General features: G+C 51.4%; 1 protein-coding gene and 3 non-coding genes across 12 annotated transcripts; 1 reads left to right on the top strand and 3 right to left on the bottom strand.

The window, feature by feature from the left end:
* Window positions 1-140: 140 nt before the first annotated feature.
* Window positions 141-213, bottom strand: TRNAV-AAC (transfer RNA valine (anticodon AAC)). Its single transcript has one exon. It is a non-coding gene; the product is annotated as a tRNA-Val (tRNA).
* Window positions 214-3296: 3083 nt separating this feature from the next.
* On the top strand, window positions 3297-17626 carry TRIM41 (tripartite motif containing 41). Of its 9 annotated transcripts, none has more exons than XM_054556687.2 (8): window positions 3297-6665; window positions 12558-12653; window positions 14479-14709; window positions 15231-15253; window positions 15454-15581; window positions 16011-16192; window positions 16769-16916; window positions 17191-17626. In XM_054556687.2, the coding sequence occupies exons 1-8, from the start codon at window positions 5856-5858 to the stop codon at window positions 17214-17216; spliced, it is 1644 nt and encodes a 547-aa protein (XP_054412662.1). In that variant the 5' UTR covers window positions 3297-5855; the 3' UTR covers window positions 17217-17626. The 9 variants fall into 9 exon arrangements, 8 of the variants coding, with proteins under 8 accessions (XP_054412662.1, XP_009235194.1, XP_054412663.1 ...); XM_009236919.4 differs by having other exon boundaries at window positions 16769-16832; XM_054556688.2 differs by having other exon boundaries at window positions 16011-16186.
* TRNAK-CUU (transfer RNA lysine (anticodon CUU)) lies at window positions 3840-3912 on the bottom strand. The gene has a single exon. It is a non-coding gene; the product is annotated as a tRNA-Lys (tRNA).
* Window positions 4253-4325, bottom strand: TRNAV-CAC (transfer RNA valine (anticodon CAC)). The gene has a single exon. It is a non-coding gene; the product is annotated as a tRNA-Val (tRNA).
* Window positions 17627-17640: the final 14 nt, after the last annotated feature.

Here is a 17640-nt window from a genome sequence, read left to right on the forward strand (position 1 = left end):
CATGGAATACATAGGTTGAAGTTAATTGGCAATGGATTGGAAAATCCGGCTGGTGTCTAAATGTAGCAAAATTTGTAAACATTTAGACACATACACTCCACACTAGAGAACCTTTTTGAACTGGAAGGAAAACACATGGTTGTTTCCGCCCGGTTTCGAACCGGGGACCTTTCGCGTGTTAGGCGAACGTGATAACCACTACACTACGGAAACGGTTGCGAAAAGCCTCCTCTATGATTTTTATAAGTGTTATAGTCAACATCCAGGCGTCGCCTTCAGCCATTGAGTCATGGCCTTTAGATCCATTCTTCCCCAGAACACCAGTCTTCTTGTGGCCCTGCGTAATGCTGTTTGTCAAACTGTAAAGCGTGACCTCTAAGGGGACCCCAGGCACTTCCAGCAATTAAAAGCAAAACAAGGCCGGGTGCGGTGGCTCACGCGTGTAATCCCAGCACTTTGGGAGGCTGAGGCGACCGGATCACGAGGTCAGAAGATCGAGACCATCCCGGCTAAATGGTGAAACCCCCGTCTCTACTAAAAATACAAAAAAATTATCCGGGCATCGTGGCCGGCGTCTGTAGTCCACTCGGGAGGCTGAGGCAGGAGAATGGCGTGAACCCGGGATGCGGAGCTGGCAGTGAGCCGAGATCGCGCCACTGCACTCCAGCCTGGGCGACACAGCGAGACTCCGTCTCGAATAATAATAATAAATAAAAACAAAACAAAAAACTAGCGGGCATCGCGGGAGGAAAGGCAAATGCACCTTCCAAGGCTTAAGACTGGATACGTTTCCCTAGTGGTTCCAGGGAAGACAGCCAGAGGTTTTAATTTTCACATGATTTGTGCTCTACGGACAGTAATGACAGAGAGGATTTAAAAAATGCAAAATGCATTCAAAGTACACGATATTTGAATATATTTTGTTAAAATGTAATTTAAAGTAAACATAAAAATCAAAAAGTGAAATTATTTTTATGTCCTTTCAAAAATGTATTTCTATGAATTATGCATAAGTATTAAAATAAACGGCAAAATATAAATTAATGAATATCAAAATTTTAAGTCAGTTTTTAAAGATAAATCTGAAATTTTTATTACATTTTAAAAGTTCAATGAAAAATTTTAAGTATTTTTATAAAAATAAAACTCGCCAATCCTAGTATCCAAGGTATGTACGTATGTAGAGTTGGAATGACGCTCAACGCCTGTCATATGGAGATCTGCATATATGTAAATTTAAAAGTAGTAGCGATTGCTTAATATTGTGAAATGTTTTTCCGCCGCCGACGCCTAATTTCCGAATACCTGGATTGCTTGGAAGCGAGGCGCAGTCCTGCTGATCAGGGATCCTTGCTGCCTCTGGGACCCCGAAGGCCCGCTCCATTCGACGCAGGGCGGGAGCCCTTCTTGTGTGCGTCTGATTCTCTGGTCAAGGTCACCACGGGCCTCCAGGTGGCCCAATCCATGGACGCCTTCTCTTACGAGACCATGTACTGAACTGGACGCTGCCAATCTCCTTTGCACTGCGCGGCACCCTCGGCCTGGGTGGACTCTTCGCTGCAGGCTTTTCTCCCATCCCGTCTCCGCCTCCGAGCCCCCGAGGCTGACCCTGGAGCGTCACGTCGGCTCGCAGCAGGACCCACACCTTAGCTCCGTCTCTGGTTCCAGCAAGAACTGTTCTCCCAAGCTTCAGATCCACGCGTGTCTTGGGCAGTTTTTCCAGGTATCTCACAGCATCTAACGCCCAACCGTTCGAGACCTAAGTCATTGTTTTTTTCTTCCCTCCCCTCCCGCATCCTCAGCCTGGGATCTAGGTTGTGGAACTACTCAAATCTATTGCCGCTGCAAGCCGTGCGTCCCGCTCCTTCACCTGCGTCTCCCGCTGGCTGCCGCCTCACCCAACGCCGGCCGCCTCCTGTATGGACCAGGCCTGTGTCCTTCCAGCCCCTGTCTCCGACAGTCTTACTCCCTCATACTCCCTGTTTGCATCACTCCTGAAGGAACCCCCTGAAATATAAATCAGAGTGAGTCCCTCAGTCTCCCCAGGCCCCATCACCACAGGGTTTGGGAGGAGGCCAAAGATCCCACCAGGTTCATGTGTGTGTTGTGCTTCTCCGACTGTTGAACGCTTGCCGCCTTTGTGCCCGGGGCAGTTTGGGTCACTTGCCTGGAGGGGTATCCCAAACCTGACCTGGCCAGAGCGGCGACAGGTGGAAGGGGTGGAGAGGAGAGAAAGCAGGAATTGTAGCAAAAAGCTCCAGCGGGCGTTCCCTTGGCTTGCTGGAGGACAAAGAAGAGAAGCCTGTCCACTTCATCTCCACTTTCATGAAAAAGCCGGAATCCTTTAAGATTGTTTTCCAGTCCCAGTGAAGGCGGCAAAAAATAACCCTGAAACCGCAGTCTGCGAAAGAATCCGAAATAATTTGTGCAAGACGAAATGTCAAACTTAAAACTCTTTGAACACCAGCTTGTTTAGACTCTGCCTGATGTTCCAAGACCACAGCCCCAGTAACTTATGTGCTAGGATTGTACTAGCGACTCTGCCTATTTACAAACTCTGACCAACTTCTGCCCAGACCGCCCTCACAGACTATATAGCCCTCCTAAGTCCCCGCTTTGATTTACGTCAGAGACAGAAGACGATGCTATCTTTTGCTCAGCGAGTTTAAGCCAGCTTTCTATGATCAACAGACTTCTCTCGTGGTGTGGTGTGTATGCGGAGGAGATTTCGACAGCTTAAAAATACAAAACGGGGCTGGGCGCGGTGGCTCACGCCTGTCATCCCAGCACTTTGGGAGGCTTAGGCAGGAGGATCACGAGGTCAGGAGATCGAGACTGTCCTGGCCAACATGGTGAAACCCCGTTTCTACTAAATACAAAAAATTACTCGGGCGTGGTGGCGCGCCTGTAGTCCCAGCTATTCAGGAGGCTGAGGCAGGGGAATCGCTTGAACCCGGGAGGCGGAGGTCGTAGTGAGCCGAGGTGGTGCTACTGCACTTCAGCCTGGAAACAGAGCAAGACTCCATCTAAAAAAAGAAAAAAGAAAAAAAGAAAAAAGGCCTATATTTGCAGGACTAATTTCGAGGCTATCCTGGGCTCAAGCGATCCTCCCGCCTTGGCTTACCCAAAGTATTGGGATTACAGGCATAAGCCGCCGCGGCGCATGGCCCGTTTTTATCTTTATTTATGTATGGGGGAAACGTGGAGACTGGTATTTGTGGGGCAACATCTCACAAAAATAGACTCTTAAAATCAAGAGCATAAAAAAGAATATACGAAGACAAGTGTCTCATATGACACAAAGCATCTTTCTTGACAGGGAGTCGAAAGCAGGTCGCAGCGAGACAAACGCGGAATCCTAACCACTAAATCTCCCAGTAAAGTGGGAGTGAATCAGATAGGTTTTGACGCTCACGAACGCCTGGGGTCGTCCTGCGGTCTCACCCCAGTTTCGGTAAACCACATTGTTCCCTCCAGCACAGCAAGTCTCACAGCAAGACGGGGGCAGGCCGTCTGGTAAACAGAAAGTGCTTAATATGTGCTGCCCGTGGGCGAGTGGACTACAGCAAAGGGTCATGCATGCACCATAGCCCGCGGTGCTGGCCTGCAGGAACTGGTCCACAAGTACCCGCCTCTCATTCTTTCTTCGCGAGTTAGCAAGGGTGCAAAGGTGAGAATTCTGCTCGGGGACTTCCACACACGGATCGGAGATCACCACGTTAGTCCAAGTTCTAGCATCCACCGTTGGAGAATCCGCTACCCACTAGGTCTTGGTACAGAGAATACCATTTGTACACTTAGGTAACATGACTTGCCTTAACTTTTCCAAAAGCAAATACCGCCCAACGTGGGGCTCGAACCCACGACCCTGAGATTAAGAGTCTCATGCTCTACCGACTGAGCTAGCCGGGCAGCTATAATTGTTTTCTAACTTTGTCTCTGAAGACGGAGGTTACCCGCAGAGGTGTAAGCACGTTTCCACTGTACAAATACTAAGAAGCGCCTGCGCCTGGCTCTGTTCTAGGCACTAGAGCCGAGGATCTGAAATGTACGGATTCCTGTACATGTGATGGCTGCATAGGCTTCAGAAGGGAAAAGCAAGAGATTAGGTGAAGTGAGACAGCTGAATTTACTTTAGTGCTCTGCTTCAGTTTTGCCCCAGTCCGTGTTCCTCCAAAGCGCAGGGACACACGTCCTTCCTGCCAGGTAAGGCTGGCCTCGGGAGAGAAGTTCTCCTGAACAGACCAAAACGTGTTTCCGCCCGGTTTCGAACCGGGGACCTTTCGCGTGTGAGGCGAACGTGATAACCACTACACTACGGAAACCACCTTGGTTAACCTGCTGCCGGCGTCGTCCTGAAGATACACATGGCTGCGAAGGCCGGGATAGCTCTAGGCAAGCGCCCTGACAGGCCCGGGGACCCCTGCCGCGACCGGCTGAGCGGCGTCCAGGTTCTGGGGCCGGACTTGTCCACCGCAGCCGAGTCCGCAGCTCCTGTAATGGGCTAGCACAGTTCACCCACGAGGGTTCGTGGTTTTTGGCGCGTTTGATCTGACATCCTCAGAGGCCTGACCACCCCCCTAGGAAGCACGACGTACATCTGGAGTTTTCCCGCGAGCCGCCTTGAGAGCAGGGTAAGTTCTGCAGGCCCAGCCCTGGCGTCACGCCGTGTCTGGCACTCACTGGAGATTCTGTACATAAATCATGGCCCCGTCATTTTTCTCGCATCAAACAACATTTATTTATTTATTATGTATCGACATCAAATCTCTATAAAAATAAATTTTAAAGAGCTATTTAAGCATCAAGTATTATTTCTACCGCACAAAGCATCTATTTTTGCAGAGATGCTGTGAGAATGTAGATGTAATGATTCGTCACCACTTCTTCACTGCTGGGCAGTTAGGGAAGTTCATCTAAACCATGAGACAGTGCCCGGTTGGCAGTTTCTACCTTGGATGCGGAACGCCGACTACAGTTGGGGAAGGGTGGGGCGTCTGCGGCCCTACCCGCTAAGCGCTTTCTCAGGCCCCGCCCCCGGTCCGACCCGGACGACCCTCTGAGTCCTCCACAACAAAGTCGTCTGCCTAGAAGGGCCGGAAGTACTTCAGGGCGCGCCGCGGACCCACCCCCTGGCTTCCGGCATCGGCTGTGGGGAGTATCGGCTGCAGTCGGATGTGCCGGGAGGGTAGGATGGCGCCTGGCCGATGCGGTGATAGCACCGAAAGCAGCCGGCCGCCAAGCGCTCCCCCCACCCCCCGAAGTTTCTCCCCAGCGGTGGGGGATGGGGGTAGGCGGTTCCTCTGTTCTTTCTGCGTTCCCCGCGGCCCCGCACCACAGAGACGTGGGCCTCCACCGTCCTAGCCCTCCCGCCCTGTTCTCTAGTGCAGACTAGAGCGTCTCCTCGCCATTTCCTGTCGCCCTGGGGCCCCGCGGGGAAAAAGGGGGAGTAGAGGACAGTAGAGGGAAGTCGCGAGCTTGGGTGGTGTGTAGACGCCGGAAGTGTTGGGAAGAAGGCCGGAAGCTAGGGGCGGGGCCAGGAAGTGAGGGGGGGCGGGGGTTTATGAGGAGTCCAAGAGAGCATTGGGGCAGATTTGCACTCAGAGCCACCTGAGGGACTTGGCGGTGGCTCTCAGCACTGTCCCCTCCCCTCGCAGAGACACGGTTGTCGTTTGGGAGTAGGGAACACTGTGTGGCGGGGTGGGTTGTCGGGAGGACGTCTCTCTGGCTGCTCTTGGGGCGAGGTGTGGAGGGGCAGGGCTGGGGGTGGAGCCGGGTCGCCAGGGCGTCGGTAGGGAAGACCCCCGCCCCTCGCCCCCCCACCGAACCTCTACACTGGCTGGCTGGACACTAAGATGGCTGCCGTTGCCATGACACCCAACCCTGTGCAGACCCTTCAGGAGGAGGCGGTGTGCGCCATCTGCCTCGATTACTTCACGGACCCCGTGTCCATCGGCTGCGGGCACAACTTCTGCCGAGTTTGTGTAACCCAGTTGTGGGGTGGGGAGGATGAGGAGGACAGGGATGAGTTAGATCGGGAGGAGGAGGAGGAGGATGGAGAGGAGGAGGAAGTAGAGGCTGTGGGGGCTGGCGCGGGGTGGGACACCCCCATGCGGGATGAAGACTACGAGGGTGACATGGAGGAGGAGGTCGAGGAGGAAGAAGAGGGTGTGTTCTGGACCAGTGGCATGAGCAGGTCCAGCTGGGACAACATGGACTATGTGTGGGAGGAGGAGGACGAGGAGGAAGACCTGGACTACTACTTGGGGGACATGGAGGAGGACCTGAGGGGGGAGGATGAGGAGGACGAGGAGGAAGTGCTGGAGGAGGATGAGGAAGAGGATCTAGACCCCGTCACCCCACTGCCCCCGCCTCCAGCCCCTCGGAGGTGCTTCACATGCCCTCAGTGCCGAAAGAGCTTTCCTCGGCGGAGCTTCCGCCCCAACCTGCAGCTGGCCAATATGGTCCAGGTGATTCGGCAGATGCACCCAACCCCTGGTCGAGGGACCCGCGTGACCGATCAGGGCATCTGTCCCAAACACCAAGAAGCCCTGAAGCTCTTCTGCGAGGTAGACGAAGAGGCCATCTGTGTGGTGTGCCGAGAATCCAGGAGCCACAAACAGCACAGCGTGGTGCCATTGGAGGAGGTGGTGCAGGAGTACAAGGTGAGAGAAGTACAGAGAGAAGATGGGAGTTTAGTGGGGGGCGGAGAGGAAGTAAGGGGAGCTGGGAAAAGGAAACATCTCTTCACCCACCAAAGAACCTCATGGTATTGGTGAGCTGAGTTTGCTTATCTAAGCACTTACTGCCACCCAGGTGGGTTAGAATGAGAAGGATTCTGTACACAGAGCAGATGCAGTGAAGACCACCAGGGAAGGGTGACTTCCTCAAAGCAAATAGAGCAAAGCCGGTGATGCCAGATCAGGTCTCTAGGGCTTTACCAGAAGTCTCGTTTTCTTTCGGGTGAGTCTTAAGTCTGTCCTTGATGGAGACACCTAGAGATGGAAAGAACTGGGGGCTTCAAAGGACAAGAAAAGGCTCAGAAGCAGGAACACAGAGATGACTGCTAGTGTCAGTGTCAGACCCAAATGCCCTGCACTTGCCTCCCAGTGGGTTCCCCACCTACCACGACATGGCTTGGTTCTGTCTTCAAGGACTTTGGTTGGCTCTGTGTCACTCTTATGCACTGACTAGAAAGGAGGAGCTTTTCAGTCAGAAGACCTGGCTCTGCAAGTTGCATTGTCAAATCTTGATTAAGTCTCTGAGTGTCTTTGAACTTTAATTTATCCAGGATTGATAGTTAATATTCGCTGGACATTTATATGTATACCAGGCACTGTACTAGGCACTTTTCATGGACTGTCTCGTTAAAACCCAAACAACACTGAGTTTGATGTTTTCCATTCCCATTTTATAGATGGGGAAACAAAGTCAGAGAGGCTTTAAGTACCATACAGAGGGCCACAGAGCTTCAGTAAGAATTGACTTAGTTATTTACTGGCCCTTCCCCTGGTGTATACTAACAACGCCACCACCATTTGGATGTCTGTTGTTTGACTTTTCTGATTTGACTTTCTTGGAGTCTGATTCTAGTTTGACAAATATCTTGCCCCTACTTCTTATTTTTGATTTGGACATAGGTAAAGGAGATTTGTCTGCAAGGCAGCCAGCAAAAATAGCACTACTTAGTGAAGGACTGGATGGGTTTGAAGCAGTGGGACCAGGAGGAGGAGAGGGTAGCCTCTGTGTGGTCTGCACAGAGCTTTTTTTGTTTTATAACTCATGTTTTCAGACCTTCTCCTGATTCCTGCTGTAACTTCATTTAGGTATTATTTTCGTTACCCCAGTTTCAGAGTTATGTGTCTAGGGCTTCTCAGCTCTGAGTGGTACAGCTAGACAAACCTACATTACCTCGTCGCCAGTAACAATTTCTTCTACAGAGTGATTTTTTTTTTTTTTTAATTTTTTGAGACGGAGTCTCACTCTGTTGCCCAGGCTGAAGTTCAGTAGCATGATCTTGGCTCACTGCAGCCTTCACCTCCCGGGTTCAAGTGATTCTCCTGCTTCAGCCTCCCGAGTATCTGGGATTATAGGCGCTCGCCACCACACCTGGCTGATTTTTGTATTTTTAGTAGAGATGGGGTTTCACCATGTTGGCCAGGCTGTTCTGAAATTCCTGACCTCAGGTGATCTACCCATGTTGGCCTCCCAAAGTGCTGGGATTACAGACATGAGCCACCGTGCCTGGCTACACAAAGATTGTTAAACCTGCCTGATTGTTGGAATTACTAGGGGAGGTTTTCAAAAATACAGTGGATCCTACCACTAGAGTTTCTGAATCAGTGAGTAGGAGAATATCTTTAAAAAGCCCAGTCTAGCATTGGTAACATTGCCTAGCTGTTAGTCCCTACATTTTTAGCAGAGATTGTGAGGTCCTGTTGTCCTTTCCATCTCCTCAGTTCCTAATTAACCATACCCATCATATCATGTGTGGTCACTTTGAGAACAGGAACCCAGGCCAAACTATCCATGGGCATTCCACCCCTTCTCTTTCACCTCCCGCTGTAGGACTGCTCCAAGGAGCTTCTGAAACTGGATTTTAATTTGCATTAGTCAAATCTGTTCAATGCCAGCTGCCTGAAAATCCCGTATTAGGTCCTGAAGTAGGTGAGGAATTAAAAAAAAGTCATAATCTCTTTTCTTTTCCCTTTTTTTTTTTTGAGACAGAGTTTCACTCTTGTTGCCCAGGCTGGAGTGCAATGGCACGATCTTGGCTCACTGCAACCTTTGCCTCTTGGATTCAAGCGATTCTCCTGCCTCAGCCTCCCGAGTAGCTGGGATTACAGTCATGCGCCACCACACCTGGCTAATTTTTTGTATTTTTAGTAGAGACGGGGTTTCTCCGTGTTGGTCAGACTGATCTCGAACTCCTGACCTCAGGTGATCCGCCCACCTTGGCCTCCCAAAGTGCTGGGATTACAGGCGTGAACCACTGCGCCTGGCCATACTCTCTTTTCTTGATCTGTTTACTGCGCTCTGCAATTTGGGAGGCCATATACACGTATTTAATCTGACATTAAGTGATGAGTAAATGTAAATACATAGTTTTATTGTATAGAACTAATATGGGTGATTCCCTTTCTGACTTAATAGGCTATTTTACAAGTGGGTCATTTATTCTTTTTCTTTTTTTTTTGAGACAGAGTCTCGCTCTGTCGCCCAGGCTGGAGTCCAGTGGCATGTTCTCGGCTCTCTGCAAGCCCCACCTCCCAGGTTCACGCCATTCTCCTGCCTCAGCCTCCCAGGTAGCTGGGACTACAGGCGCCCGCCACCACGCCCAGCTAATTTTTTTGTATTTTTAGTAGAGACGGGATTTCACCATGTTAGCCAGGATGGTATTGATCTCCTGACCTTCTGATTCGCCTGCCTCGGCCTCCCAAAGTGCTGGGATTACAGGCGTGAGCACCGCGCCCGGCCACAAGTGGGTTATTTATTCTTTTCAGATATGTACATGCAGTAACCAACAGTAGCTTGGCAAAATGTTTTGTAAAAATTTTTTTTGTTGAATAGGTAATAACACACAAATGATACGTAAATATAGTTCCTGAACAGTTACATGTTTGTTTTGTGTTTTTTGAGACAGGGTCTCGCTCTGGCCAGGCTAGAATGCAGTGGCATGATCATAGCTCACTGCAGCCTTGACCTTCTGGGTTCACGTGATCCTGAGTAGTAGCTGGGACTGGAGGTGTGTGCCATCATGCCCAGCTAATTTTTTTTGTTTGTTTTTTTGTAGAGACAGAGTCTTGCTGTGTTGCTCAGGCTGGTCTTGAACCACTGGCCTCAAGCAATCTTCCCATTTTGGCCCCTCAAAGTGCTGGGATTACTGCGTCTGCCCGACAGTTAAATGTTTTGAAAATTGGCCAGGCGCGGTTGCGGGCGCCTGTAGTCCCAGCTACTCGGGAGGCTGAGGCAGGAGAATGGCGTGAACCGGGGGGAGGTGGAGCTCGCAGTGAGCCGAGATCGCATCACTGCACTCCAGCCTGAACGACAGAGCAAGACTCTGTCTCAAAAAAAAAGAAAAAATGTTTTGAGAATTTCTCTTATAACTGGCTGGCTGTGGTGGCTCACGCCTGTAATCCCAGCCCTTTGGGAGGCTGAGGCAGGTGGATCACTTGAAGTCAGGAGTTCAAGACCAGCCTGGCCAACATGGTGAAATTCCGTCTCTACTAAAAATACAAAATTAGCCGGCATGGTGGCATGCGCCTGTAATCCCAGCTACTCGGGAGGCTGCGGCAAGAGAATCGCTTGAACCTGGGAGGCAGAGGTTGCAGTGAGCCAAGACTGTGCTACTGCGTTCCAGCCTGGGCAACACAGTGAGACTCCATCTCAAAAAAAAAAAAAAAAAAAAAAAGAAAATACATCTTAAATAGTACTCTGTTTGAATTTGTGCTTATTAATTTTTGTTTTTGTCAGCAATTTAGGGGCCAGGCATGGTGGCTCACACCTGTAGTCCCACTACTTTGGGAGGCAGAGGTGGGCAGATCAATTGAGGGCAGGAGTTAAGACCAGCCTGGCCAACATGGTGAAACCCCACCTCTGCTAAAAATACAAAAATTAGCCAGGTGTGGTGGTGGGCACCTTTAATCTCAGCTACTCGGGAGGCTGAGGCAGGAGAATCGCTTGAACCCAGGAGGTGGATGTTGCAGTGAGCCGAGATGGCACCGCTGCACTCCATTCTAGGCGACAGAGCAAGACTGTCTCAAAAAAAAAAAAAAAAGAAAAACACTAAATGGTAAATTAAGCGTTATAAATTCTGAATTAATGAAGAAATTATTGACTAGAAAAGTAGAAAGTTATATCAGAAGGCCAAATTTTGTGTAGTTCATGCTATTGTCGTGAGTTGACTATAATTCCATTATTACTGTAATTTTGTCTACAACCACTTATCCTGTGCAGCAACTGCCGTTTGCACTCTGGCTTGGTAAACTCTTTAGTTCAGGGGTCATTATCAGGATGTCACTGGCAGCTTAAGGTATAGGGAACAAATGTTAGATAACATTTACTGATCTTCTGCTACATGCCAGGCACTGCACTAAGTGTGCTATCCATGAGGTCCATTCTCTTCTTATTTGAAGCTGAGGAAACTGAAAGCATGGCTTGCCTGAGGTCACTTCACTTCCCTCTGGTCTTGATTGGAGTCAGGCTGGAGCTCTCCTACCCTATATTCTCTCTGAAAGAAAAGGAGACAGGCTAGTAGAAGACATAGAAAAGGAAAAGAGCAAATAGGTAGGGCTTATTCCACTCATTCTGGGCTAACAGCCCTTTAAAGAAAAGTATTTGGCTACAAATTGTAGAAACACAGAGCTCATGTGCTTATTGGCTATAACAGTTACAACCTTTGGAAGAGGGGTTTTGGTGTTCTTTCCCATTTAGCAAGTAATTGAGCAGGAGAGAAAGCAGATGAGCAGAAAGAAGCAAAGAAGTTGAAATAAGTAGAGCGTGGGCAGGGACTCCGCAGTGTCCTGGAGGAGGCACACCTGTCATTGGTGCCCTGGGAAGTCATGTATTAGATATTTCTTGGGATCACAGAGGAAGTTGAGGGTGGGGAGGATCAGGGCCATTTTCAGGGAGCTGTTTTAAAGGAAGAATACCTTGGGCCAAGTGGAGAAAGGCACTCCCAGACAGAGGGAACAGCATGGAATTATACTCAGGAAATGACAAGTAATTTTATGTGCTCAAACCTCTTAAGAGTCTGTGTGGAAGACATTGAGTGTAGAGGTGAGGCTGGAAGTGTGGGGTCAATGTTTTGGAAGTGGTGGTGACCCATGGAAGGGTGTTAGCGTAGGAACAAAATCATCAGAAAAGTATTTAGAGAGAAAAGTTCTGGGGAAGATCGCCTGTGAAGGGGAAAGGGACCAAAGGTGAGGGCACCCCTAGAAAGACTCTGGTGTGGGGCTCAAGCCACTTCCCCTCAGCTGTGAGCATGGGAGCTCTCTACTCTTGAGGCTCCCACCTTTAGAGAACACACACAGGGCCGGCCGGGCACGGTGGCTCATGCCTGTAATCTCAGCACTTTGGGAGGCTGAGGTGGGCGGATCACGAGGTCAGGAGATCGAGACCATACTGGGTAACATGGCGAGGTGAAACCACGTCTCTACTAAAAATAAAAAAATTAGCCAGGTGTGGTGGTGGGCGCCTGTAGTACCAGCTACTGGGAAGGTTGAGGCAGGAGAATCGCTTGAATCCGGGAGGTGGAGGTTCCAGTGAGCCAAGATCATGCCACTGCACTGCAGCCTGAGTGACAGAGCGAGACTCTGTCTCAAAAAAAAAAAAAAAAAAAAGAATACACACAGGGCTTCTGCAGACGTGCACAGAGGGATTGGAGGCTTTTGTCATCATCTGAAAGAAGAAAGTGGAGGAAGGGGTATGATACTCACTTGACACCCATTTTGGGGGGTAGGGATCAGGCTTTGACCCATCTTGCTACAGGGAGGATTGCAGAGGTAGGCTCTGAAGGGCAGGTGCCTCTCCCAGCCCCCACTTTTCTATTTCCTCAGGCCAAACTGCAGGGGCACGTGGAACCACTGAGGAAGCACCTGGAGGCTGTGCAGAAGATGAAAGCCAAGGAGGAGAGGCGAGTGACAGAACTGAAGGTGGGTGAATGTCCTCGACAGGGGCTGATGGGCAGTACAGTCGAGGCAAGGAAGGTAGGGCTTCCCACTCTCACAGGTAGTGACTCGGTCCCCTGAGGAAGGGACAGCTAAGGTCTGGGAGAGGGATAGATGCTTTCCCTAGGTGCTGAGGAGAGCGGGGCCTTAGAGAATCAGGAGGCATGTTCATTCCTGGTTCCAAAATGGAGTGGAAACTGAGGCCTGGATTGGAGGGCCTAGGTGCCTGTCCTAAGGCTGCAGAACAGGCTTTCTACCCGACACCAGAGCCTGAAGGGGGCAAAGCAAAACCCACATAGCAGCCATCAGAGAAGCTGCCGGCCCCAGGATCCATGCAGGCACTGGGCAGAGCAGCCCTGAACATGAGGCGGACACTGTCCTGGGACACTTGCTGTGTCCTGAGAGGGGGCCAGTGTGTTTAAGCTGGGGCAGGATTTAGTGTATGTTAGCATTGCAGAGACCTAATATTTCCTAGTCCAGTGTTTTCTCAGCACACCCCCCCCCCCCTTTTTTTTTTTTTTCCATTATTGCTCGCCCTTCTCCAAGGAGTCTTTTAAGATATTTTTTCCATTCCCCACCTCTGGCCTGTTTTCATAACCCCAGCAGGCCCTGCTGGAATGGGCTGGCACTGTGAGCTTCATAGACCAAGCCAGGACCTCCCCTTCTGTCCCTCTTCCCTCCTCCCTTCCCAGCCAGTGCCTGGGCCTTGCCACTACCCAGGGCCCATGCTCACCACCACCTGAACATTAGGGACTTTGCTGCTGGCAACTGCTAGGCACTGAATGGTAGAGTCTTTCTGGGAGTAGGAAGTCATCGTGCTTCTGGCCAGCTGCCCAAGTTGATACTTTTGGGCTCTCCTGGGTATAGAGGTAACAGGATCTGCGTGCCCCTGGCGTAGAGTGAAGCTGACCGTGGCGGCTGTTCCCTCACGCGTCTGGTCAGTTAGGACCCTCCTCTGGCCTGCTACTCACAGCGTCTGCAGCTGATGGTAACTGTGTGAAAAGTGTGCCCACCACCCAGGAAGGGCCATCCCTGGCAAATAGGGTGGGACTGGGCAGGAGTTTTTTCTGTTACAGGATATTAAGTCCCTACATAATATCCTTGATTTTTGCCTCTTAGCCCACAAAGCATAAAAATATTTACTATCTGGACCTTTACAGAAAAAGTTTTTCCGAGTTCTGATCTGGGGCTTTTGGGTGACTTTCTTAAGGTCACTGTGTTTAATGGCGTCAGGACCCTAACTTCATGTTTTGATTTCTGAATTCTTTTATTTATTCATTTCAAAAATTTTTACCAAGTGCCTACTCTGATTGGCACTATGTCAGGGTTCGAGGACACTGGCAAACAGACATTCCTAGTCCCTGCCAGTGGAAGCTCATGGTACAGTGGGGGAAAGGATGTTAATAGTTAGTCATTTAAACACAACGTTTCAATATTATATGTGCCACAGAGAGATACAGTGATATTTGTGGGGATGGTCCCGATTTAGATCTGGAGAGGAGGGAAAGCTTGTCTTGGAATATTTAAGATTGGACCTGAAGGGATGAGTCAAGTTAGGTAGAATCAGGTGGAGAGGAGTGTTCCAGGCAGAGGTTAGTGAGTTTGAGACCACTGTGCTGGGAGCAAGGGGGTGGTATCTGGTAAGGCTGAGAAGTAAGGCTGGTAGGAGATGAGCCTCTTTCCAGGACTGTCTTGGACCTGGGGAGTGTAGGGCTCCTTTGCCTTGCATTGAGAAGTAGTAGTTGCAAAACTGGAGGTTATCTTCCTGTGTGTTGAGGTGGTATCTGCCATCCCCTTTGCACCATTCCAGAGCCAGATGAAGTCAGAGCTGGCAGCGGTGGCCTCAGAGTTTGGGCGACTGACACGGTTTCTGGCCGAAGAGCAGGCAGGGCTGGAACGGCGTCTCAGAGAGATGCATGAAGCCCAGCTGGGGCGTGCAGGAGCCGCGGCTAGTCGCCTTGCAGAGCAGGCCGCCCAGCTCAGCCGCCTGCTGGCTGAGGCCCAGGAGCGGAGCCAGCAGGGGGGTCTCCGGCTGCTCCAGGTGAGCAATGTCCCCTCCCTGTTCCCCCAGCATTCTGTGTTGACTGTCAGGCAGTGCTTACCAAACACCTGTCCAGAGCTGCCTCTTTTCTCTCTGGGAGGAACCCACAATGATTGAACCTGAAGACCAAAAACATGTTTTAAAGCTGGAAACAGAGTTAATGTCGAATGTGGTATGTGTGGCGATTATACCCAGTGAAAAGCATGAAGATTCGGTTGTAGGAGAGGTTTAAATGACAGTTGAGGAAAGGCTTTTTGACAGTGACATCCTGAAAAAGGTGAGCAAGTCGTATTGTGGAAATGACAGTATCCCTGCACACAGCAGGATGAGGCGAGTTAGGGATGGCGAGGCATGGGGTGGTTGAAATGGATGTGTGTTCGTTGAGGGCCGTGAGGGTGCTGCTTCTCCCTTCCTGCTCAGGTTCAGTCTCTGACTGGAGATCGGGGAACGCTGTCCCTGTGCAGCTGACACTCTCTTTATCTCTTTCTCCCTCTCCCTCTTTTTGTTTCTCTTATTCCCAGGACATCAAGGAGACTTTCAATAGGTGTGTTCCCACTCTTTGCCCTTTGTGACCCAGTGGCATCTGGTTCCCTGTCCCTGCTTCTCTTGGGTATCCCTCTCCTCTCCTTCCTTCCCCAGGACCTGAGTTTCCATCTCCTGGACCCTCCTCTCCTTCCCCTCAGCTTTTGCTCTTCCCTCTGGGAATATCATGGTCCCACCCCCTGCCCGGTCCCCTTCCTCCAGGTGTGAAGAGGTACAGCTGCAGCCCCCAGAGGTCTGGTCCCCTGACCCGTGCCAACCCCATAGCCATGACTTCCTGACAGATGCCATCGTGAGGAAAATGAGCCGGATGTTCTGTCAGGCTGCGAGAGGTAGGGAGGTCACCTCCACGACTTTCCTTTGCCTTTCCCTTCACAGACCTGAGACTGGGTCCTGAGGGAACTTGGGCCCCAGGGAAATTGTGGGGGTTGAGATGGAGCAGGATCCAGGCAGCCACTCTGAGGTTGAGGTTTCAAGCCATGAGCAGGTAGTCCTAGTGCAGGCAGGCCTGGAGGGTGGGGTGGAGTGGGGTGGAGTGGCAGGAAGAGCCAGGCTGGGGGAAGACCTGTCAGGTGTCCTAGGAACAAGAGTGAGGAGCAAGATGAGGCTGCAGGAATCTGAGGCTGGCCTCTGGGATAGTGTGGGGAGCTGGATTCAGGGAGGAAGGGGGCAGGAAAGGCCCAATCTGTAGAGTTGGCTGCTGACTGGGGAACAGCCCGTTCCAGCCCTAGTGTATTTGTCCTTCCTCCCTCCCTCCCAAGTGGACCTGACGCTGGACCCTGACACGGCTCACCCGGCCCTGATGCTGTCCCCTGACCGCCGGGGGGTCCGCCTGGCAGAGCGGCGGCAGGAGGTTGCTGACCATCCCAAGCGCTTCTCGGCTGACTGCTGCGTACTGGGGGCCCAGGGCTTCCGCTCTGGCCGGCACTACTGGGAGGTAGAGGTGGGCGGGCGGCGGGGATGGGCAGTGGGCGCTGCCCGTGAATCAACCCATCATAAGGAAAAGGTGGGCCCTGGGGGTTCCTCTGTGGGCAGCGGGGATGCCAGCTCCTCGCGCCATCACCATCGCCGCCGCCGGCTCCACCTGCCCCAGCAGCCCCTGCTCCAGCGGGAAGTGTGGTGCGTGGGCACCAACGGCAAACGCTATCAGGCCCAGAGCTCCACAGAACAGACGCTGCTGAGCCCCAGTGAGAAACCACGGCGCTTTGGCGTGTACCTGGACTATGAAGCTGGGCGCCTGGGCTTCTACAACGCAGAGACTCTAGCCCACGTGCACACCTTCTCGGCTGCCTTCCTGGGCGAGCGTGTCTTTCCTTTCTTCCGGGTGCTCTCCAAGGGCACCCGCATCAAGCTCTGCCCTTGATTATCCTGCCACCCGCAGGGGCCCCTCTGTCAGCACTTGGGGGGCGGGTGGTGGAGGGTGGCCCATAAGTTTGAGGGCTCAAAGGCTCTTCCCACTGTTTGTTACTGTGTTGCTTTCCACTCCCCCTTGACCCCAGGCCCCTGCTTCTCCCTCTAGGAGCCTAAAGAACCCTCCTGGCCTCCAGCTCGGCCTTCTCTCACCTACTATGTCTGTCCAACAGGTCTGCATGGGTCCCTGATAATGAGAACAGCTGCCTGGTCTTCTCTCCCAGTCTGCCTAGCCCAGCCCTGGGACTGGAATTTGAGTAGGGGATGAGGGGAAATTGTAATTTCATTCCTTAACTTCCTTTTCCCCACCCCTGCTCTTCAACCTCTCTATCAGTTGTGAGGCTGGAGGGTTTGGGCAAGGCAACATCCCCATTCCAATTCCATTTTCTGATGCAGATTTTAGCTGAGGGAGTTGGAAGCCATTTGGGGAGGCAGGCTGGGCCAAAGGGTAGAGCTGGGTAATAAATGTCTATTCTCCTAGGGAGGAGGGATTCTAAACTTTCCTTCCGTCCTCAATTTCTACCTCCATAGACCGGCCAGAATTTAGCTTCACTTGAGAGAGATCTGGAATGGTCGCCATGATTGAAACCACGCACCATTACATCACCCAATAAATTATTTCTTCCCCCTTCCCTTTTCCAGCACTCAACCGAGGAGCAAAGCTCATCTCACCCCACACCCCTCCCAGGTCTGCTCACTGCCAGGCTCCTCTCCCCTTTGTTCAGTGGAGCTGGCTTTTCTCCCAGCCCCTTTCCATGCCTTTCATTCCATTTGGCAAGCCCTGAGGGGGAGCCTGGGGACAGGTTTGGGTCCCCAAGAGGAGAGCCTTGGGTATAATCTATTTTTCTAGGAGCCCCTTGCCTTGTCACTTGCAGCTTTCGCCCTCTGCTTTGATGGCTGAGGTGAACTCATGTTCTTTTGGAAAAGGGAAGGCGTGCTGTGGAAATAAAATGTTTATTTGCTTCTCTTGTGAGGTCTGTT

The sequence above is a fragment of the Pongo abelii genome, chromosome 4, assembly GCF_028885655.2.
Source record: "Pongo abelii isolate AG06213 chromosome 4, NHGRI_mPonAbe1-v2.0_pri, whole genome shotgun sequence".
Classification (NCBI taxonomy): Eukaryota; Metazoa; Chordata; class Mammalia; order Primates; family Hominidae; genus Pongo; species Pongo abelii.

Coding starts and splice junctions, on each gene's coding strand:
- TRIM41 (XM_002834776.6), top strand. CDS start 5,856: ATGGCTGCCGTTGCCATGACACCCAACCCTGTGCAGACCCTTCAGGAG. Junction 12,654..14,478: donor GGCGAGTGACAGAACTGAAG/GTGGGTGAATGT, acceptor GCACCATTCCAG/AGCCAGATGAAGTCAGAGCT. Junction 15,582..16,010: donor GTTCTGTCAGGCTGCGAGAG/GTAGGGAGGTCA, acceptor CTCCCTCCCAAG/TGGACCTGACGCTGGACCCT.